The following is a 23,963-nucleotide window of genomic DNA, read 5'->3' as shown; positions in this document are numbered from 1 at the left end:
CCTTTAACCACAGAACTAGAATTTCTAAAGAGTTTTTTCCACCTATTTACTGCAACAGCTACCAGGCAACCTAGCATCACTTGATCACCGTCAGAGAAAATATACAGATATGCAACAGCTGTCAATCTAGATATCAGCAAATGTCTGCTGTTGAAGTACAACTAAAACTTCAGACTACAAAAAATACTGTGACCACAGGGCTGCCCAGGACTACATAGCATCTACAAGTTCCTGATCAGGGACAAAACTTGACTTCATACTGTTTAATTGTATCTGCTACATAGCAATTAAAATAAATCCTGACCTTAATATGCTTAATTCCCTTAATTTTCTAACTGGATTCTAAGGTATTCCATTAAAAAAAAAAAAAACAAAAACAAACCAATAAACAAACAAAAATAAAAACTCTGCAATGACGTGAACTTACACAATAAGATAGATGTGATTTGTTGTCAAACTAGTGTGGTTTTAGCTTGTGTACTGTCATGTGTTTACTGTTAATATGCAGCTGATGCAACAATATGGGCTGGTATTAACATTTGCGTGTCTGAAAAATCATTTACATTAAAGATAGTGAACATGATGTTAGTGATGTTATTTTAAAATGTCACTGTAATATTTTATATTTATTTATAATATAGTTAAAAAACCCAATTTGCTCTCAAACTTTAGCACAGCTTTTTGAATGAAATCTCTTGTCAAATTTCAGACTCCAAGCAACAAAGAATTTGCTGCATAAACCTAGCAATGTGGCCTCCTGTGCCTTTTCTTTTTTTCCAGTTCTCGTGCAGATTTTTACTCCTTCTTGGTCCTACTATGTGATTTATTTTAGTTTCACTACTTTTCAGAATAAACATATAATTAGTAAAAGGCTACCACAGGTGAATCAGCTGTAACTTCTATGTATTACTGGAGTATTTAAATAACTGTCCTCCTAGTAACAGAGAAACTATGTACTTAATAATATTTCTGTAGCTATGAAATATAATGAAGACATACAGGAGCAAAGCTGATGTCTACCTAAAGGTAGTAGGGTCCTAATGAGAAAGTTAAAAATTATAATTTTAATATTTTAACTAAAAGGAGTGGAAAGTAACATTTAAGAGACTGCTTAAATGAATTCACCAGGAATAAATAGTAAAGGTAATGGCAATACTAATACACTCTTCACACACTAGTTTAAGCTTGATAAAACATCTAAGTATTATTAACTATGAATTAAGAAAAATGAATGTTTTCTCAATTTTCCAAACTTCTGCGTTTGGATGACATCATGCTCAGCATACAAACCTGGGAGGGAGAAGGAGATTGGGGGCATTCAAAGTGATGGCATTTCTCCTTCCAAGTAACAATTACATGTGATGTAGCCCTGCTTTCCTGGGGATGGCTGAACACACCTGCTTGCCCACGGGAAGCAACGAAGGAATTCCTTGCTTTGCTTTGCTTGTGTGTGTGTCTTCTGGTTTTCTTTATCTCAACCCATGAGGTTTCTAACCTTTATCCTTCTGATTCTCTTCCCCACATCACACCAGGGGGAAGTGAGTGAGCAGCTGTGTGGTGCTAAGCTGCCCACCAGGGTTGAACCATGACACAAAAGACATTCTGCAGCTAAAAGCATGGATAATGAGCTATTTTTATGAAAGTGAATGTTGATTGGTGCATTTGGAAGACATGACTTGTCCAAATTTTGATGGTGATAACAGCTTACATATTGTCAACAGCTGGAGAGGTTTATCCCTGCTAATATATCTGTTAATCACATTTTGGCTGCAAAGCCAAAAATGGTTCATTAACCCATATTCTGATTCTTTCTATTAATTTGGTAGTGATACACTTGCCACAGATTTACAATCTAGAATGTAATGCCATTCATGATATAAACTTACCTTATAGATGGAATTTGAAAGCTCCATGCCAAAACTCAGAGGGCGGGAATGGGTTGCCCAAGGAAGTTGTGAATGCTCCATCCCTGGCGGTGTTCAAGGCCAGCTCGGACAGAGCCTTAGGTGACATGGTTTAGTGTGAGGTGTCCCTGCCCATGGCAAGGGGGTTGGAACTTGATGATCTTAAGGTCCTTTCCAACCCTAACTATTCTAGTTTAAGATGCATGTACACTGATTTCTGCAAATCTTAGTGTCTTGAAAATCTGTTTTACTAGCACAGATGAAAGCAACTGCCACATTGGCCTTCTAGAGAATAGAAAATTGTGTGTATCTAAAACCACGTAGTGGAATTAAGTAGGTGACAGCACATGGTTTTCTGTGATACATCTGAAGCATTTATCACTGGGCCAGAAGTAGGCTTGCTTTTGTATACTGAAAAAAAGGGCTAATACTGGAGGGAAATTGAGGAGAGAGATTTAATGTTTTAATAATTCTTAACTGAAGTTTGCTTCTCTGGTGGATTTAAAAGGTTCAAGGTTAATTCATGACTGAGTCTACACTCAGTCTGGTTCATTTTGTTACTCATTGCTGCCTTTTCCTGTACCGTTGTCTTTGGCTCTGCAGTCCAATTCTGACATTTTTCTGTTCATATGCATTTATTTTGGTGGCTCTTCTCGAGCGTGAGGGAGGAGATCAAACTTGCTCACATGGACTGAATACAGACATCTGCAGCCGTATCATGCCGGTATTTACTACAGGATCCTGGTGAGGCTGGCTCTTCGTTGTTGTGGGACAGCTACAGCACTACGAGAAGGAAATCCAGACTGACTGGTCTAGTTTGGGGTTATATTCTAGACTGTACGTGTACGCGTAGACAACGCAAGCAGCTGCACATCTGAACGTTTCGAAAACGCTCGATCCGCCCAGGTCCCAGACACAAACTTTCCGTGAGCTACATTTCGCGGACCGAAGTGGAGGCTCGCCTGTCCGCTGCAACCGCGGCTCCGTCGCCCCCAGCCTCCTCCTGTTGCCATTCCCCAGCCGCGGTCCCGCCCGCAGCTCCCCCCTCGCGGAGGGGCCGCCCACCCGGCAAGAGGAGCCGCTCCGCTGCTCCCTCCCCCTGCACAGAGCCCGTCGGCGGGTGGAGCGGCGGAGCGCGGCGCCCCGCTACCCCGCACCCCTCGTCTCCAGTCCCCATGCCGCGGGGGGCGGCGGGACGCTGCAGCCGCCGCCGGAGCTGCACCTCCGGGAAGCCCGTCAAGAGGCACGGAGCCGCGGGCATCGGCTGCCCGCCCGCTCGCCCTCGGAGATCCCGCAGCGCCCGGACCGACGCTCTCGGCTCCCGGCGGGGCTGACGGATTGCGGCCTCCCGACTAACCGCGGAGACGCGGGGCACCGGGAGAGGGGAGTACCTGAGGAGAACAACAGTAATTAAAACACCGCCCCCCCGACGGTATCCTGCTCAGCTGCCGCGCACCGCTTATGCTCATTCGGGGAGACCCAGGCAGGGCGGCGGATCCCGCAGGATGACAGGCGATGAGGAGTCCTAAAACTGCGTCGAGGCGAGTCGCCGCAGGCTGCGATGGGCCTCGGCCGGCCGGTGCCGGAGGGGAAGCCAGGAGCCAGGTAGCCGCCGCCCGCAGCCCTCCGGGGGCATGGGAGCAGCGGGCAGCGACTGCTGAGACTGCAGCGCCCGGCTGCAGGTAAGGGGCTAGCTCATGGCCAGTCGTGGCTGCCGATGCCCGGTTGGAGGGGAGTGGCTGGGAAGGGGGGTCTCCCCGGCGGGACTGCGTAGAGGAGGAGAACAAGATGGGGCACCGTCCGGACTGTGCCGCCGAGTGTCGCCGCCCGACCTCAGCCCATCCGCTCTCGTTGCTCAGCCCGGCAGGGACATTCTTCTCTAATGGGAAGCATCTGCCCTCCGCTACGGTAAAGAGAAACACGGGTCGGGGGGAACCGCGCCCCGCCGCCAGCGCCCTCCAGCATTGCCGCGGCTGGCACACGGCCCGGTCCGGAGGGAGGCAAAGCCGCGAACCACCCGCCGATACCCACCGCCCCCCAAAACCTCCCCGCTGGGCGGGCGCGGTCCCCGTTGGAGCCGAGCGGGCAGCTCGCGTACGGAGCCCCCAAGCACCGCCCCTCTTCCCGCTGCTCCTACACCGCCCCTACACGGCCCCTACGCCGCCGTGCACCAACGGCTGAGGCAGAACAGCAGGCTCTTAGCTGCTGGGCTGCCGGCGGAGGTGCTGCTGCCAATGGCAGGCGGGGTGCTATTGGGCACCCCCTGGCGGCGGGGTACAAGAGTGGCAGTGGGTGAGTGCGGGAGGCCACCGTTCCTTCCCACCCGGGCAAAGTAATGGGAAGAGCGTTTGTCCCTCTGCTCTGCAACTCCCTCTCTGCAATCCGTCCTGATCTCAGCGAATGCTTCCCATGAGGAAGTGCGGTGCCCCGTCCTGAAAGGAAGTGAGATGGGCAGGGTGGTTTTTAAATGAAGTTTTCATTAAAGAGAACATTAGGGAAATCAGCACCTCAATATTCTCACCCAAATTAAAGGCTATTTGTCTTGTGAGGAATGCTAAACGTCTCATTAACTTTACCACAGATATGTGAGCACCCCCTTCATCCCCATGAGCCTCTCTTTTGAACTGTAATGGTTTGCACATGGTGGTCTTAGGAAAAAAAAAGTCTGTCTTGCTGCTATCAGATCTGAGAAAATCTGACTTTTGTACTAAAAGCAATAACTAATGGAACTAATAATAGAGCCAGTAGAGCTGAATGCCTTTCCATCATTGTTACACTGTTGTACAAGAGCAGGAATATAAAATTTCTGTTACTAATTGTAGCCTTCACTCTTGTGTGGCTGTAACCCAAAGAGCTTTCGAATTCTTTTGGTGGTAGGGATGAGAATAAGGATGCTTCAAACTTGTTTCTTCAGAGTCAGGCTGCTTATTCTGTAATTAGATATCTATGTAAATTATTGTATTTTCAGAAATGATTAGTGTATAAGGTCAGTAACAGATGTGTTTTCTTGTCACAAAACAGACACACATACAGACATGCACTTGTCTAGCACAGTATGTGTCTGTAAATGACTCTTCATGGGTCCAAATATCCAGATTTAGGGACACAGTTCTGACAATCTGAATTTGAGTGTTGATAGACATGACAGGATTATAAATATAAACTTTCTTACTTAGGTTACCTTTGAGGTCTATGCTTAGGCTTCTAAATAATTTGTCAAGTTTAATCAACTGATCATTCCTAGCTCCTTTTTGTTTCAGACTGTAGTATAAGAGAACATCTAACATCACACAGTAATAAAGAGGGAAGGATGTCAGTCTAGATCTATGGCCAGCCAATCCTTTCTTTCACAATCTCTCTCAGTCATACTGTTTCCCATAGGCATTATGCATGGGATTCATTCAGCCACATTTTACCTTCCTTCAGTAGCTGCAATAGGCTGTCAAAAAATTATGCAGCTAGGCTATGTGACTTAGCTAATTAGAGGCCTAATTGCACTATTATACTACACAGAATCATTTAGAATCATAGAATAGTTTGGGTTGAGAGTGACTTAAAGATCATCCAATTCCAACCCCTCTGCCACAGGCAGGGACACTTTCCACTAGACCAGGTTGCTCAAAGCCTAGTCCAACCTGCCCTCAAACACTTCCAGGGCTGGGGCAGCCACAACTTCTCTGGGCAACCTGTGTAAATGCCTCACTGCTCTCACAGTAAAGAGCTTCTTCCTAATATCTAGCGTAAATCTATCTTCTTTCAGTTTAAAGCCATGAAAAGAGATGAATTTTGCTATTTCTAGGTATCCAATCAGGTAGATACCTGATGATAATCCATCTTCAAGAGAATAAGTAGCCATTTTTCTTTTTGTTGACTGTAGAGGGAGCCGTGATGAGTTTATTGATGCTTACCTTGAAGATTTTTAGATGAGTACTACCCTTGGCATATAGAGCAAGCCGACAGAATTTGTTACCATAGGGAGACACCATAGTGGAATGGGTAGTTAGTAGAATAGTAGGAGTGAAGGATGGGGGAAATGTAAGCTTTGATGTAGCAAATGATGTGGATGACAGAAAACCTTTTTCCAGATGAACTTTGTCTTGCCTATAGACGTTCCGGGGCACAGCTAATCACTGCTAGGTATTATAAAGCTTTTCAAAAGTATTGAAAACCTCGTTGTTTTTTTCTCTCTGTTGTTGTTTTTTCCCTCTCGTTCCCCTCGGACGACCCAGGAAGAGCCCGGCAAGGGGAGGCGACATGATGGGGGAGCAGGCGGCAGCGGCGAGAGCGCTGTCCCTGGTGCTGATCCTGGGGCTGGGGCTGCCGCCGGGCGCCCATGCCTGCCCCCAGCCCTGCGCCTGCTACGTTCCCACTGAGGTCCATTGCACCTTCCGCTCCTTGGCCGCCGTGCCGGCGAGGATCTCCAGACACGTGGAAAGAATCAATTTTGGGTTTGTATGGCAGTTCGTAGCAAACAGTTTCAACATTCCTGCTGCAGAATCCTGGAATGCTTCACATATGTGCGGTTGATTGGGATCTCTGTGTGTACTTTTTAAGTAGAACTGCAGAGATGGGAGGTTACTTGCAGGCACTGTGTTTCAAACACTACAATTACTGGGGTGGAGAAAGTTTTAGTGTAGCCCTTATCTTTCAAAAAAAAAGTATTATTTTAAAATAAATATTTATATCATGGTGTCAGTCCTTCTTGGCAAATAGGACATGTCTTTTATAGTGTATAAAATAATGTGGTGAATTAAACCTACTATGGGATTTCTACTAAATGTTGAAATGATGTAAAAAAATATATTAGGAAGAAAATTCTGTAAGGTAGCCAGGTATCATGTTGGAGTACAATGAGATACAGCATATCTTAAAGCAATACAGCAGAAACAAAATTACTCCATTGCCTTTGGAGTTGTGTGTTTTGGGGTCTGTTTGGTTGGTTTGTTTGGTTTTGTAGTTGATTTTGTTTGTTTAGGTTTTTTGTTTGTTTGTTTGTTTGGGATGGTTTTGGTTTTGTTTTGTTGGGTTCTTTTTCCCCCCAAGGAACTTGAGCACAGTGCAAGAAGACATCAATGTTTTGGAAAGGGATTGCTCAGGCTCCAACTCATTTTGCTCTGCTAGGGTATTGCCAACTGATATCTATCTGTCAGATTGTGAGACAAGAAGGCAGGGACAGTTGGTAGGCTGCCTATCACAAAAGTGCTCTGTAGGGTCATTATGTGACATGACATGAGCAAGAATCACAGTCCTCTTGTGCTTGATATCATAGCTGTCTCACTACCTGGTATGAACTCATCCTGACCACCTCAAGGCTTGTAAGCTGCAACTGATCATGCAATGACTGACAGTAGGGACCTTGATTTTTTTATTTGCTTCTCTGTAGTTAAAATCATTGTCCACCAGCACTTTATCCACCTAAAGCCTAATTTTAATCTCAAAATGCCCTTATATTCCATAACTGTATATTACAGCAGTCTGTACTTTCATACCAATTTTGAGTCAGAAATGTCACCCTCTTCACTGACATTCAAAACTACACATATTCACAGCCTACTCCACCCTGTACATAAAAATTCTATGGCAAAATCTATCCCTAAATTGCTTTTGAAAATGGGATGTAGGCTTCCAAGTTATTTAGGTGTTTTTGCTGTTTTTTCATAGAAGTACAGTATTTGATACTGCTAGCGTAAAAGCCTTTTCCTGCCTTTGCATTTCATCACTACAAATGGCATTTTCTGAGCTGTGTACTTTCTCAGGAATGGAAACAGTCTTAACTGTCTGTTGTTGCATTTCTTTCATTTAGGAAAAGAGCTTTCACCATAGCTCTATTTTAATCTGCTATCTATTTTGGAGGTAAAGATTATTTTCCTTACTAGAAATAATTTAGGATTTTATCTTTTTTCTTTAGAGTTCATATTTTTTTAGAAGTTGATGCTGAAATAAGCAATTTTAATAGGATGACTGCTCTAAGCTCAATAGATCTGTAGGAGGTATCGGTCAGCAGGTGGTGAAATAAAAAAATCAAAATAAATCCAGAATCTTCATATAGATAACAAAGTGAGGATCTGAAAGTATTTCCTTCATATTCAAACTATTTTATTTTCTTGCTCTCTTTTCCCTTCCTTTTTAGAAAGTTTTAAAAATAGGAAAAATACTTAAAATTCTATACTTTGTTCAGAGATTTTGTGCCAAGATTAGTTCATACTTTTAATTTTACGTGTACATACAGAAAACCCAAATGCAGAGCTATGCCATCAAACTTCAGCCTTCCATGTTGGCCAAAAAAACCCTGATTTATTTGTCCAAAATGAAATTGAATTATTTCAAAAAGTAAATTTTCTGTATTCCTTCTCCGAAAGGAGTTTCTAGGTTCAGATTGTATAATTGGAAGGTCAACTGTTAGATCTTATGTAATTAGTTGATGTAGCCAGTTACATGTTGTAACAGTAAGTGAAGCAGGATGTGACTTCCTGCTTCTTGTGCTGTTTGGAAGATATCCATTTTTAATGTCCTTTCTCCAAGTCTTTCCTCATTTATTGTTAGATGCTATTTTGGCAACTCTGCAGCCTGTCAAGTTTGCCAGGCTCCATAACATCATTGGTTGGCTACATGCCATTGATTTATTACCATTCCATAAACTGAGTTGCATGGAAAAACATACTGACAGCTATTAGAACTTAAATGCTTATTTATTACTCTTACTCATAAATTACAGCTAAAGTGCCACAAATTTAGTTAAAAGGAATCTTAATGTAAACATGAACTAAGTATACTTGGCCTTGTAAAAATGTTTCAGTAATTTCTGGCCCTTTGACAATGCATTGAGATCTCTCCAATTTTTCATGAAAGTTAGGTTATACTAATTTTACATTTGCAGTCTGTGGCAGCCAGTGCATAAAATGTAACTGCACATGTGATTTTTTTTCCAGGTTTAACAGTATACAGTCTATATATGAAAACTCCTTTTCAGGACTTGCAAAATTGGAATTGCTCATGATACATGGAAATGACATTCAGAATATACCTAATGGTGCTTTGAAAGATCTTGTGTCTCTCCAGGTAATGCTAAGATCTTCCTGAATTTCATTAATTCTAACATACATAAATAATAGAAGAGAAAAATAAGCATTTTTTTGTAATTTATTTCTTAGGATTAAGATACCATTTCCTCCTCAGATACATTTGAGATCTCTTAACTATGCCTGTGTCATACTTGCTAATGCCAACCAATATTCAGTTGTATTCTCCGTTGACCAGCATGTCATTTTTCAGTGGTGCAAAGTATGTTTGAATGTAGGATGAAAGCTTTTGCTTGCTTACTATTCTGTTTGGATTTAGATCAAAATCAAAAATTAATCTCTTTTATTTTTTTTTTATTATAATTAATTTTTAGGTTTTCAAAATTAGTTACAACAAATTGAAAGTCATAACTGACCAAACTCTCCAAGGACTTTCAAGCTTAATGAGACTACACATGGACCACAACAGAATTGAGTTTATTCATCCAAACGCTTTTAATGGATTAACTTCCCTGAGACTGGTCCACTTAGAAGGAAATTTGCTTCAGCAGCTTCACCCTGACACCTTTTCAACATTTATGGTCCTTGATTATTTCAAACTGTCAACAGTAAGACATCTCTACCTATCTGAAAATGCTCTTAGGACCTTGCCTGCAGGGATGTTTCAAGGCATGACACTGCTGGAAAATCTTTACCTTCATGGGAATCCATGGGCCTGTGACTGCAGTTTAAAGTGGCTTCTTGAATGGAATGAAGTTTCTGGAGGTAAGAACGAAAAATACTAACTCTTCTTCAACTCATAATACTAGATATTTTTCTCCTGTTCTTATTTCCTGAGTATTGATACTTACATGATGCCCATATGCACTATCATGTTCTGTTGCCATTTGTCATGGTTTAAACCCAGCCACACTGCTCGTGCACTCAGTCCCCACCTTGCTTCCCCAACTCCCGGAGAGCTGGGGAGGAGAATCCAAAGAATGTAGCTCCCACAGGTTGAGATAAGAACAGTTTAATAACTAAGGTATAACACAAATCACTACTGCTACTACTACTAATAACAATAATAATGATAAAGGAAATAACAAGTGAAAAGAATACAACACCTCACCACCCACCAACCGATAACTCACCCCACCCTACCCGACCAAGCACTCACCGATACCTCCTCCAACCCCCCAGAGCCCCAGCCCTTCCGGATCACTCTTGGTTAGATCCTGGACATGACATGCTATGGTATGGAATACCTCTTTGGCTAGCTTGGGTCAGGTGTCCTGTCTCTGCTTCTTCCCGGCCTCCCCTCCTCCCTGGCAGAGCATGAGGCTCAGAAAGTCCTTGGCCAGAGTAAACATTTGAGCAGTAACTAAAAACATAGGTGCTATCAGCACCGTTCCCAGCCCAAAAGTCAAAACACAGTGCTGCACCAGCTACCAAGAAGGAGAAAGAATAACTGCTACTGCTGAACCCAGGACACCATTCAATAAATGAAAGTATTTAAAAACAGTACAAAGAAGAAACAGTTTTATGTATCAGTAGCTAAAAGTCTGTATTCAACAACAATTAGGTATTACATTAAAATCGAAAAAGTGATAGTGAAGTTTACAATTGAAAGGAGGATATAGGTTATAACCTGTTAGTGTGTTCTTTTGCACAGCACTACACCTTTGACTAAGGCCTGGCAGTTGTCCTCAATGAGCAAAACTAGTAACTATGTGCTCTCATGGAAAGTGGGAACATTGAATTTGAACTTGTTTGGCTAAGGAAGGAATAGAAGTCAGGTTTCCAAATTCCTGGATGAGTCCTTTAACTTTTGATGTTATTAATATTAAGGCTGTTATGTAATATGCATCCTTTGTGACCACAACTTCCTTTTATGATGGAACAAATCTATTTTAAATATTTTCAGAGAACACCTATAATCCTGCAATATTTTCCTAGAATAACTGATCTATCTTTTTTCAGGCTTAAATGTGAGATAAGTATCACACTGTTTAGGGTGGAATACTTCTGGTCATGGGCAGAAGGAAAAATAAACACAAACCCAAAAACAAAACCACAAAACCAGAGCACTTTTATGATGCCTTTATGTCAGGAATACACTAAGTGAGTAGTTTTTTGAATGTCAGTTTTTGTTTTAGACATCTCAGTTCACCAATGTCAATCTCAGGTGGCTAAGTGCTTACCATAGTAAGTCAGAGAGACTGGTGTTACATCAGGGCTGCCTCTAAAATATTTAGAGGGGACTGTCATTTAATTGCAATTGAAGATGTCTCAAATGAGTACTGGAGTCACAAAGCTTATATAATGATTTGGAGCATGTATGGTGGATGATGATGGGTCTTGTCATTTTATAATATGTAATTCACCACAGTTTTGCACTTAGCCGTAGAACAATTCTATTAAGAGTGTGTGGTACTTGAATGTGTAATGTAAGTGTTCCTGCCTGAACTGATACTTGAGGCATCTAACTTTGATATACACTTATATTTTAATGTTCTTATATACTCTCCTTGATTCAAATGAATATTTGTATTAAGTGTACTTAAGTTGCTCTGTAGGTTATAACAATGGAATATTAGATTAACTTTCTTTCCTTTTGCAGTGTTGGCTTGTTAGCATTTTTATTCAATTCCCTTTTTACACTACAACAGCAGAGATAATTGGAAAAAAATAATTTATCTATGCAGTTTTCATGCATGACAGATTTTATACCTATATAGCATTAACTCCTGTGCTAATTCTTTCCAGACAGAGTTATTAAAGTTCTTCAAACCAGTGTGGCCACTGACTGTCAAGTTGACTGTGGGCCACTTCTGTCATGTTTCCTTATCTCGGAAACATCATATTTGGATCTGCAAGTGATAGACTCGTTCAGTTAAATATTCTATTTGTAAGATCTTCTCAAGAAAATCTATTTGTCAGACTGCCAAGGCATAGACAAGAGTCTATCTGGCATTGATAGAAGAGAGGAGCTAAAGCTATAATTCCTAGTTTTAGCACTCTTCCTCTGGTTTATTTTTTGTTTTGTCATTACAGAGTTTGAAGTTATTTCAGAGGTCAGTGAAGAAGTGGTACTTTTATGGTTTTTTTTTGCTTCTGATGTATAGCTTGTAAGTGAAGGAACTAGTCAGGAGATTCTGGTAGTTACAGTAGAATGTTTTGTGTGTTGACAACTACTCTTGTTAATTAATAGAGAAAAACAAAAAGCTTCCTGTATTATTTAATGAAGAAGTGCAGCATTTCTCAGGTAAATGCTGCATTTTTGAAAGCTCTCCTCTTCACCTTAATTCCAGAAGTTAGGTGGGTAGGCTGTTGCTGTACAGATGCAGACCTTTTGACATAGTGTAGATTTTTACTGAATTCTAAAATGTTGCTTTGAATACTTCATTTTTTTAGCCATTTATTCAGAGGCAGTGAATCTAGTTTTCAGAAGGACTGACTATTCAGCCCTCCATTAAAGTCAGAAGAAATTGTGGTCAGTTTGAGAATCAGGCACCCATTCAGCTGTAAACTAAAGAGATACCATTTTAAAAGCCTTGCCTTATGTTTCATGTGCTATATTGTGTTCCTCATGCAGTCCATTTCTTAGTTTGGGGAGCTCTCTAACTCTAGGACAGAGTTCTTCAACTTGCCTATCTTTTGTACCCCACCTTTGTTTTTTCTTTCTTTTTTTTTCTTGCAGGTGTTTTAAAATGCAAAAAGGACAAAGCCTATGAAGGCGGACAGCTCTGTCCTAAGTGCAACAGCCCAAAGCAGCTGCAGAAAGAAGATATTCAAAACTTGAATGATATTTCCTGTAAGAAGCCTATCATTCAGTCCTCACTGAGGCAGAATAGCAGCACTCAGGATGAGGAAGATGGTGACAGTTATGAAATCCCTCTGGAAGACCTGCGGTCCTCTCCATGGAACATTACTCTGAATATGACTGATGAGCATGGCAATGTAGTCCACCTGAACTGTGAAATCAAAAAACCAACAGACTCTACCAAAATTCAGTGGAATCAAATCCAGACTCAGGAGATTGATATAAATGCAACAATTTCACTGGATTTTGAATGTCCAATGAATCGAGAAAACTATGAAAAACTGTGGAAGCTTATAGCTTATTACAGTGAAGTACCTGTCAAATTAGAGAGGGAACTTATGCTCAGCAAAGAGCCTAAAATAATCTACCAGTACAGGCAAGGCTCAGATTACGATGCTCTTTACTACACAGGTGTAAAAGCTCAAATACTGTCTGAGCCTTCCTGGGTGATGCAACCCCTTATAAATATCCAGTTAAACAGGCGACAGAGTACAGGGAAGAAAGTGGTGCTGTCTTTTTTTTCTGTGTTTTCTCAGACAATTCATACCAAAGACACCAGGCAGCAAAGAAGATGGGTAATCATAGAGCAAAACCAGAGCACAAGGACAGCACAGAGTGTGATAGAAGGGTCAGAGTGTCAGCTGAGCTGCAGTGTGAAAGCCTCTGAGAGCCCCTCCATCCAATGGCTTTTTCCAGATGGGACTAAGCTGCAGGCACCATTTGATCAGAAAGACAGTAGGTTTTCCATTCTCAGTAGTGGCCAGCTAATAATCAAAGGAGTGCGTTACACTGATGGTGGTTTGTATCACTGCATTGCCCAAGTGACAGATGATATGGACATAATGACTTACAGACTTGTAGTGCAGCCTCCAGCTATTCAGGTAGCTGATTCAGATGTAGTGAGAGTTGAAAAAAATGTAGGAGATCCAATAGTTTTGCCATGCAGTGCACTTGCCATCCCAGAGCCACAGTTGAGCTGGATTCTTCCAAACAGCCAGGTATTTAATGTTTTAGCAAACTCTTCAAAAGGATATATGTTGGACAATGGTACTTTGCTTATTCCAAAAAGCCATATCAGTGATAGTGGCCATTACAGATGTGTGGCTGTCAATCAGCAGGGGTCAGATCAGTTGGTTGTAAGGGTCACAGTAAATAAAATGGTGTCTGACAGGTCATTTAAAAGGATAAAACTAAAAAAGCGCCCAGGCTCAAAAAGTTTGTCAAAATCAAGAGGGCGAGTCATAGGTGATGGAGAGGGATCAGGGGCAGGAGGGGTGGAGGAGTTCCCACGAAAGAAGAACCACCTGAAAGACTGGGAAATACCATTCAAACAAAAAAGTGACCAAGTGTCAGAGACTCAAATTAAAAAGGGGAAGAAGGGCAGAAGGAAAATGAAGATCTGGAAAAGTCCTGACAGAACGCAAGACAGCAATGTTGCAGAAGGCCGGAGAGTATTTGAATCTCGAAGAAGAATTAATGTGGCAAGCAAGCAGATTAATCCAGAGCACTGGGCTGACATTTTGGCAAAGGTCCGTGGGAAGAATATTCCTAGAACAACAACGGCCATGACTATTTCTTTAACAACTGCACTGCCATCAGTCATGCAGAAAACTACTCTAGTTCCTTATCCAGTAGCCAGTCCTCCATCATCAGAGACAGCAACTGATGCAGTGGATTCCTCTGCTGATGCATCACCTGTGGGTGAAGATGAGCCATCCTCAGTCACTATTTCCCGCAGCACTGAGGCATTTCCAGTCCAGTCCATATTAATGAGTTCAGAAACTGAACCCTTTTCTGACCACAGGGCTTTACAAACACCTACAAGTATATATTCTGTAGAAATCACTGAATCAGATCCATATTTGACTCCTGTCTCTGCAGCTGTGCAACCCCAAAGCCAGCAGCATCTTGACTTTAGGACTTATGATTCGGTAGTAGTCAAAGAAAATATCTATGCTCTCACTGAAGAACCTCTAACCAGACAAATTGAAACAAACATTCCTAATATTCAAAACAGATCATTCACAGAGGAAAATGTAGACAGAGCTATATCTTCTACATCAGAGGAAAATTCTGCTTTTGCTGAGCAACCACTTGATGCTACTGTCCTAGCTGAATCTCAGACTGCGGATCTTCACAGTGTCATGGACACAAGTGTGAAGGTAAATGAAGCAGAGCCCATGCATGTTGACACCACAATTTTAACACCTTCTCAGCTGGATGAGGTCATCCCAACAGATTCTGTAGGCACTACTACCATTTCTTCATTCATTTCTCCATCCATTTCTCAATCCATTTCTCCATTTACAGCAAAAAGCAATGATTTGATACACCAGCAGAAGCAAGTATCCACAGGTCAGACAAAAATGTCAGACTTAAGTACAAGTTTTCCAGCTTTCACACCCATCAAGGTTCAAAGCAAAGAAGAGCCTGAGACTGACAGGAATACAGTGACTCAAAAAAACATGTACAGCAGTTACACAGAGAATTTTCAGGGAGGAGAACACAGAAACCTGTCTACTCCAAAACTGGATCCCACATTAATTTTGCATAGTACTGATGCTCCTCATAAAACAGCAGAGGAGATAAAAACTGCTTCTTCTGCCAGTGAATTGACCACTGTGGCCACAACAACTCCTTATAGAAGGACCATGCCTACAGTTATTACTCAGCATGCTAGAAAAAGGACTTATGGGAGAAGGAGGCTGAGGCCGAATAGAATCCGGCAAAGACCAAAGCCTTTCCCCCGTGTTGTTTTAACCACAGAGGCAATGCCTGTTCCAAGGACACCTGAAGTTGGAGCTGTGACTAGAACTTCTTCTGCAAGTCTTGAAAGTCATGATCTTAAAGACAATATCAAAATACAAGCTAAGGAAAAGGAGCATATGGAATTCATTCCTTCATTAGTTACTGATGCAGTTGTCTTAGAGAAAATCACCAAAATCAGAGAAGTGGTCACAACTTCCTTCTTCAGGCCTACTGCTTCTCCATCTGAAGAAAAACATGTGACACTCTCTTCTGTTCCTGAAACCTTGGCACTTCCAGTGACTGCACCTATCACAATTTTATCATCGTACATTGTACATGACACAGTTCCTATGAGAGAGTCAAGTGCACCTCTGAAACCAGAGCAAAGTGAAGTGCCAACATACCACTCATTAGACAATATATCAGAGGAGAAGGGCATTAAAGCAGATTCTAAAGCTATGGATAGAAATGCAGAACAGCCAAGCACAACAGCTTTTCCTGAGTATATAAATAGCTTGATACTATCTGCAAAACAAGCATCTCAAGAAGAGCCTCTCCTATTAGACTCAAAAGTTGCAGTTAATGAAACAACCTCAGGAACATATCCCACTGTAACTGACTTAAGTATTCCTTTTGGCACAGTGGAAGTTTTTCAGGACCTCTCAGTTTCAAATAAGCCATGGAAGCCCACAACATCTTTAGAAACACCAGCAGTAACTGAGTCACCTCAGCAACAAGAGGTTATTACTTCACCCTCCTCCTTCAGCATGACCGAAACTCAGACTTTTCCACTTAAAGAAACAAAGAAATCTGATGCTTCCCTGACTGGGACAAAGCCATTTTCTTTGGATAAAAAGGAAGTTATGTCACATGTATTTCATCATGATCCCACTTTGCAGACAACTGAAAAATCTCAGACTACACCCACTGCCTTTATCCCTTTTATAAAACTTACCGTTATTCCCTCTTCCATTTCAAGCACTTCAAATCCGTCTTTTCATTCCACAACTGAAAAAAGTAATGTCTTCAATCAAGAAGCAACACAAGTTGAAGCAGATGGTGATAAAATGGTGGTGAGCTCAAGATGGAATGCACACCCTACTCCTTCCTCCAGCCAAAACAGGATTAGTGTACAGTTAAAAGAGGAGCAATTCAAAGAGTTGTATAGTATCAAGTCAAACAACAGCTTACTGCTAAATCCAAACCTTCCCAATCCACCTGCTGGAATGATACCAAGCCTAAACCAAAGACTACCTGTTGTGCCTCCAAAGCATGTTCCAGTAAGAGGTACAGTGAAGCCTCCATATATTGTAACACAAGGTTCATTTCATTATTTTATAACACATCAGCCTCTTCACTACACAAATAAACCAGAGATAACGGCATATGCAGCACATACAATCCAGGATAAAAAATCTTCGGCCTCTCAGAGAGAAACAACTACCCCAACACAAGCCTCTCCATTTCACAAAACAAATCCATTCACAGCAAGCAAATTTGGTAATCCAAGTCAGAGCAGATACATTATTAATTCAAAATTTTTTGGGAGTAACTATGTTCCGGATAACAGAGGAACAGCAGGGAAACTACCAAATCAAGGGATCCCTTATTATTCCAGTTCCAGAATGCCATTCCTTTCCAATAGAACAATGATATTCCCTCACTTAAGTATGCATCCTAAACCACTGGTCCCTAGTCAACTAGTTCCAAAAGACACAAATGATAAGGTTGCTCAGGTCTCGCCTACTAGGATTACAGTGCAGAAAGCTACAGCACTTCCACTGCTTCCAGTGCCACATGCCACAACCACCACATCACCACCACCAGTGATTTTGAAGATTACACCTCCAGGCTTTCTTTCTCAGCGCACAAAATCACAGACATCTACGACAGTTCATCCTTTTAAAAATGTCCATCATCGTCATCAAAAGGTTCCATCTGTGTCTTATGTGGGAGGCATAATGCCTCACAATTCATCTGGAATTCAGTCTTCCACTAACTTCAAGATACACGGAGAAAGACCTAAGATTAGCACAAAAGGGTCTCAGAGCATATCCATCCTTGCTGAAACAGATGTTTTTATTCCTTGTGATGCACTAGGCGATCCCAAGCCTTTTATTACTTGGACAAAAGTCTCTACAGGTAAGACAGAGAAAATTGTGTTCTACTCTTTCAAGAGTACAAATACTTGGGTTGTTACATAGACATGCGACATGACTGCAGGAATAGTCCAAAACACTGAAGAATAATTTCTGTCTTTTAATTATTATAGATAAAATGTGAGTAGTTGCAAATAATCATTACAGCTAAAATAACCTTGCAGCATTTCTTGTAGTAAAAGAAAACTTCTAGCGTTTTATAAGTTTATTTTTTGAAGAGGGGATATTAGCCAACTCTATTCACAGCAGTTAGAATTTATGACGACACTAGTGAGTGTGAGCTTGTTAACATTGCTGCCTTAGATATTGATGTGTATGTCACCTGCATAAGCAAAAAATAAATTATGTAAAAATTTAAGAGGAATCCTAAAGCATAAAGCCCTTAAAAAGTCCCACACTACATGCTTGTAAGCTAGTATGGTTCTGCAATGGAAACAAAGACTAATTTGAGCTATGGAGTGTGACAGAAGATGTCATACGATCCAGCTGGAGTTGTAATTGATGTTAAGCAAATCTAAAATATAAGACTTTTTCAGTGCAACGTATGTCTTAAACCTATTGATTTTCCATTTCTTTCCTCTCACCTTCCCAGGAGCTCTAATGACAGCCAACACCAGGTTACAAAGGTTTGAAGTCTGGAAAAATGGTACCCTTGTTATCCGAAATGTTCAACTTCAGGATCGTGGACAGTATTTGTGCACAGCTCAGAACCTGCATGGCATAGATAAAATGATAGTTGTGCTCACAGTTGTAGCTCACCAACCCAAAATTTTACTTTCCCGCTATCGAGATGTCACGGTCTATTTTGGAGAGACCATAGCAATGGAATGTCAGGCTAGTGGGACTCCAAGCCCACATATTTCCTGGATTTTCCCAGATAGAAAGATTTTGCAGACAGTCACCACAACAGAAAGCAGGATAATGCTTCATGAAAATCGAACTTTGTCTATCAAACAAGCAACTTTTTCAGACCGAGGAGTTTACAAATGCATAGCAAGCAATGCTGCCGGAGCTGACAGCATTGCAGTGAGACTGCACATTGCAGCTTTACCCCCCATCATCCAGCAGGATAAGCAAGAGAACATTTCCTTGCCTCTTGGTAGCAGTGTTAACATCCACTGCACTGCCAAAGCAGCACCTTCTCCCAGCATTCGCTGGGTGGTCTTTGATGGCACACAGATCCGACCTTCTCAGTTTGTCAATGGGAATTTATTTGTTTTTCCCAATGGAACTCTTTATATTCGCAATGTCTCCCCCAAAGACAGTGGGATCTACGAGTGCATTGCTGCTAACATGGTGGGAACTTCCAGAAGAACAATACAACTCCATGTGAAGAAGCATGCGTCTAACGCTAAGATCACTGGGAGCTCTCCTCAGAGAACAGATGTAACCTATGGCAGCATCCTGCGTTTGGACTGTAGTGCTTCTGGTGACCCCTGGCCTCGCATATTATGGAGGTTGCCTTCCAAAAGGATGATTGATTCCCTACAAAGGTAAATTCCTATTTGAGGTGTTGCAGCTAAATTACATTTTAGATTAACTTAGAGAAAAGACCATTCATATCTGTACAAGTTTCATTTGTGACTTTTGAATGAGGCCTCCGATCCTTAAGGAAGAATTTGAAATTACATCAAAAGATAGCTAAGTCACAACTTAGCATAATTTTGTTGGAAATACTAGTAGTCTTGAAAAATCAGCTTCAGGTTTTAAATATAAGCTGCTACTGTTTGTCTTTTACAACCACTTGTAAATGTAGTAAAACGTCCAATGGCAAAAGTTAAGATGCATAGCTTGTGTACTGCTTGTTCCCATGTGCTTAGTCTTCATAGAGTTGCATAGGTGTCTGCTTTTTTTCAGGAGAAATGGAATCACTGATTTTTGTTTATCTATTGTACAAATCATTATACACAGTGCACATAGGAGAAGGAAATCATGTTATAATTATTTAAGTAAGCAGTATCATTTTAATATTGTTTTATAAACAAACATTACCTTGCAGTAAGTTCTGTGCAAACCCAGCTGCCTATAAATGCCTAAAACAGTATCTTCTCCAACATTTGTAATATCAACTAAAATATCACTTCTCCAAACCTACAGTAACTCTCCTAAGACTTTGCTGAAAACACAATTTCTGCTCTACAAATTGCTCATTGCTCACTCTTTGAGCACTATATACAGATGAGAAATATCCTGAACTTAAAATGCATAATTGGCAAGAACTTAATAGCTGAACGTAGTCATAATTTCTTTCATATTGACAAAAAAAAAAATTAGGTAGCCTGTAGATAGCACCAAATCCAGAATTTATTTTATGCTCCATAGTAATAGCAGGAAAATACTGGTTTTTTTTTCAGGTTTTTTGGATTTGTTTTGGGTTTTCTTTCCCCTCATCATCTTTATTTGGGCAGTTTTTCAAATTTGAGTGTTACAGAACACTGTACATGGAGTCAGAAGAGTTAAAAATACCATCATTTGGTATTTCATGGTTGTTTAATGATCAAAACCACTGCTAAGACCATTGCATTGAACCAAATTGCTTGGTTACAAGTGAGTAGTAGTATTTTTATTTTCCATTTGCTTTTTGGTGGTGGAATATCTTGGATATTTCATACCATCTAATCTAATAGTAGCAATGCCCTTCTCCTTTTTTCAGTATTGTTGAATTGTTACATTTTTTCCCCAGATTTCATTCAATAATTAATGCCTAAAATGTGATTTTGCAGCTCATGTTCTGCTTTTTTGTTTTCTTACAGTACCTTGGAGACTAGAATCAAAGTATTCAGCAATGGGACTTTGGTTGTCCATTCAGTTACAGATAAAGATGCGGGAGACTATTTGTGTGTGGCCCGCAATAAGATAGGAGATGACTATGTGGTTCTCAAAGTGAATGTGATGATGAAACCAGCAAAAATAGAACACAAGAACGAGAATAACCACAAGGTCAAGTATGGAGGTGACCTGAAAGTTGACTGTGTAGCCACAGGTCTGCCAAATCCAGAGATCTCCTGGGGTCTCCCAGATGGCAGCATGATCAATACCTTCATGCAGTCAGATGACAGTGGCAGCCGGACAAAGCGATATGTGGTGTTTAATAACGGAACCCTGTATTTCAATGATGTTGGACTGAGAGAGGAAGGGGACTACACCTGCTATGCTGAGAACCAGATTGGGAAGGATGAGATGAAAGTGCGAGTCAAAGTAGTGGCCGAGCCTGCAACTATCAGGAATAAAACATATGTTGTTATTAATGTACCCTATGGTGATGTTGTCACAGTAGCATGTGAAGCCAAAGGAGAGCCCACTCCCAAAGTGACCTGGCTCTCCCCAACCAACCGGCCCATTCCTGCCTTATCTGAAAAATACCAGATATATAGGGATGGCACCCTCCTCATCCAAAAAGCTCAAAGATCTGATAGTGGTAACTATACTTGCATGGTGCGGAACAGTGCTGGAGAAGATAGGAAAATCATCTGGATCCAGGTTAATGTTCAGCCTCCCAGAATCAATGGTCATGTCAGTTCAATAACATCTGTGAGGGAGACAGCCATCAGGGACAGCAGGAAACTTATTGACTGCAAAGCTGAAGGTATACCTGCTCCACGGGTCTTATGGGCTTTTCCAGAAGGAGTAATCCTGCCAGCTCCCTACTATGGGAACAGGATCACTGTGCATCGCAATGGTACTCTGGACATCAGAGGGGTGAGGCAGACAGATGCGGTGCAGCTCATATGCATTGGACGGAATGAAGGAGGGGAAGCAAGACTGATTGTGCAGCTCCTCATCACCGATCACTTGGAGAAACCCTCCTTCAGAGACCCTGTGAATGAAAGGATCACTGCAATTGCTGGACACAGCATCAATCTGAACTGTTCAGTTCAGGGGAACCCCAAGCCCAGCACAAGCTGGATCCTTCCCAATGGCACGGAAGTACTGAGTGGCAGCCGCCTGCACAGATTTTACCATAAGAGGGATGGGATTTTACACATCAGCAGCCTCTCCTCTGGGGATGCTGGGACTTACCGCTGTACAGCCAGAAACCCAGGAGGTTATGTGGAACGAGTAGTCTTCCTGAAGGTGGGACTCAGGCCAGAAATCAGCAATCAGTACAATAACCTTGTGAGCATCATCAATGGAGAAACCCTGCAGCTCCATTGCGTCACCCAGCCAAATCAGCGGGCACAGATCTCCTGGACACTGCCCAATGGGATGGTTCTGGATGCCCCCCAAGCTGTGGGTCGCTTTTCCCTGCTTGAGAATGGCTCACTGACAGTGCGCGAGGCTTCTGTATTTGACAGGGGCACTTACCTGTGCAAGGTGTCCACAGAGTATGGCACTTCTGTTATGAATGTGCCTGTCATTGTGATAGCTTATCCTCCCCGGATCACCAGTGAGCCAGCACCTGTCATTTATGCCAGGCCTGGAAATTCAGTAAAGCTGAACTGCATGGCCATTGGGATTCCTAAAGCAGAAATAACATGGGAGCTTCCAGACAAATCACATCTGACGACAGGAGCTCAATCCCGTCTGTATGGAAACAAATTTCTCCACCCTCAGGGGTCATTAGTCATCCAGCAGTCTACTCAAAGAGATGCGGGCTTCTATAAATGCACTGCTAAAAATATATTAGGCAGTGATTCGAAAACAACCTACATACACATATTCTAACACTAAAACAAGTTCGCTGGCTGGATACTAGTGTTCAAGTCACTGCCAAGTGAGTGCAACAAGGAAAGTACTGCTTGCAACAAAGCCAGGACGGCTGAGGGCAGAAAAAACAGAAATTTTCGTGGAAAGTGCATTGTTTCTGTACTCAATGTGGTAGTAAGTGTCTGCAATAAAAGGAGGCAGTACATGTACTGAAACTGAGGAGACTAATACATCGGAAAAGGTCTTTTAATTGTTAAGACAGAGAAGTGTGTTTGTTTCATGTTATCCAATAGGATCTGAGACCTGAAGTACTTTATTCTTGTCAGTAGTTGAAAGCTATTTCTTTTTCTAACAAGCACCTTAAAAGTACCAAAGAAGTATTGTTAATAAATGAACTGCAGTGATAAAATGTGCCTAAAACATAATTTCCTTTATACTCTGCAGCGCTTTTACATAATCTAGCCTTATAGAATACGATTACTAACCTTTCTGTTCATTCTTCTATCAACTCTTCAAAATGAAAGACTAACTTAGCAAATAAGAGTGATCTATTTTAATAAAAATAAATGCAGACATTAGTTACATGTGAACATATGAACAAACCTTGTCCAGCTACTAAGGATGCTACAATTAAATCATTCATTATATATTTTATATATATATATTTTTAAATCAGACTATGAGACTAGAAAGAGTAACAATGAACTTGGTCTCATTTTATAAATTATTGGTCTTTACAAGACTCTGATACATTACAGTGTTTTATAATATTAAGGTCAATATACTGTACATTTTATAATAAAAAATATTTTCCAAAAAAGGTATTTACTGTGGTTTTCATTTTGTTCTGAGAAAATAGGGAACTCCAAACAGTAAGAGTATGAAGTTCAGTCAAAAAACAGAAGTCACACAGTGTTATACGTAGTCTTTATTTTTCTATACATGACTTACTAATAAAAAACACTCCTGTTGTGCGTATTTCAGGATATATTTACAATTTCAATACTTTTTCTGCAATAAAGGATGGTTTATTGGACAATATACATAATTTTAAGAAGATTTATCAGTTATGCATAGAAATAATTGCTACAAGATGCTGAATATGCTGTGTTTAATAAACTACTCCAATTGGAATTTTGCAAATATTAACCTTAAAACATATGAGTTCAGAAGATACTACCAATTCGTAAAGTTCTGATTGTTTGTAAAACTTATTCTCATGTTTTAGAATATAAGTACAATAAAAGCTTTATTTTCTCTATTGATCAAAACATGGCAGAAAGTAAAGTGTTATTCTAATATATACATTTGTTATAAATGGTTAACAAAGATTTTCTCAGCCCGCAAATCTGCCCACTGTAGGAAAGTTGTAAGCTGTTGCAAAATACATATTTATCATTATAATAAACAGAACTGAAATACTACAGGTAAAAAGTGTTTGATTTGGACAAGAATGTTGAATGACAAGGACATTGCTGAAGATACAAGGGGCAAAATTTATGTTACAGGGTATCTCATAAAACTTATTTTATAAAAAGTCAGTAAAGGCTAAACTATTGTTTGTACACAAGCATTTATTAAAGTTGCAGTTATGTTTCTGGCCTAATTAAATAACAATTATGTCTGAGTTTCTCTTTTTTTCTGGTTTAAATCCTTGGGCCTTGAATCAGAAAATCAATGC

General features: G+C 40.9%; 1 protein-coding gene across 1 annotated transcript; it reads left to right on the top strand.

Annotated features, from left to right (window-relative positions):
- Nucleotides 1–3,339: 3,339 nt before the first annotated feature.
- MXRA5 (matrix remodeling associated 5) lies at nucleotides 3,340–23,893 on the top strand. The gene is made up of 7 exons (XM_034074170.1): nucleotides 3,340–3,586; nucleotides 6,134–6,352; nucleotides 8,834–8,963; nucleotides 9,298–9,688; nucleotides 12,606–17,618; nucleotides 18,228–19,128; nucleotides 20,389–23,893. Exons 1-7 carry the CDS (start codon nucleotides 3,420–3,422, stop codon nucleotides 22,298–22,300), a joined length of 8,733 nt encoding a protein of 2,910 aa, XP_033930061.1. The 5' UTR covers nucleotides 3,340–3,419; the 3' UTR covers nucleotides 22,301–23,893.
- The last annotated feature ends 70 nt before the right edge of the window (nucleotides 23,894–23,963 follow it).

This window comes from Melopsittacus undulatus, chromosome 2 (assembly GCF_012275295.1).
Source record: "Melopsittacus undulatus isolate bMelUnd1 chromosome 2, bMelUnd1.mat.Z, whole genome shotgun sequence".
NCBI lineage: Eukaryota > Metazoa > Chordata > Aves > Psittaciformes > Psittaculidae > Melopsittacus > Melopsittacus undulatus.
This window is presented reverse-complemented; position numbering and strand designations above follow the sequence as displayed.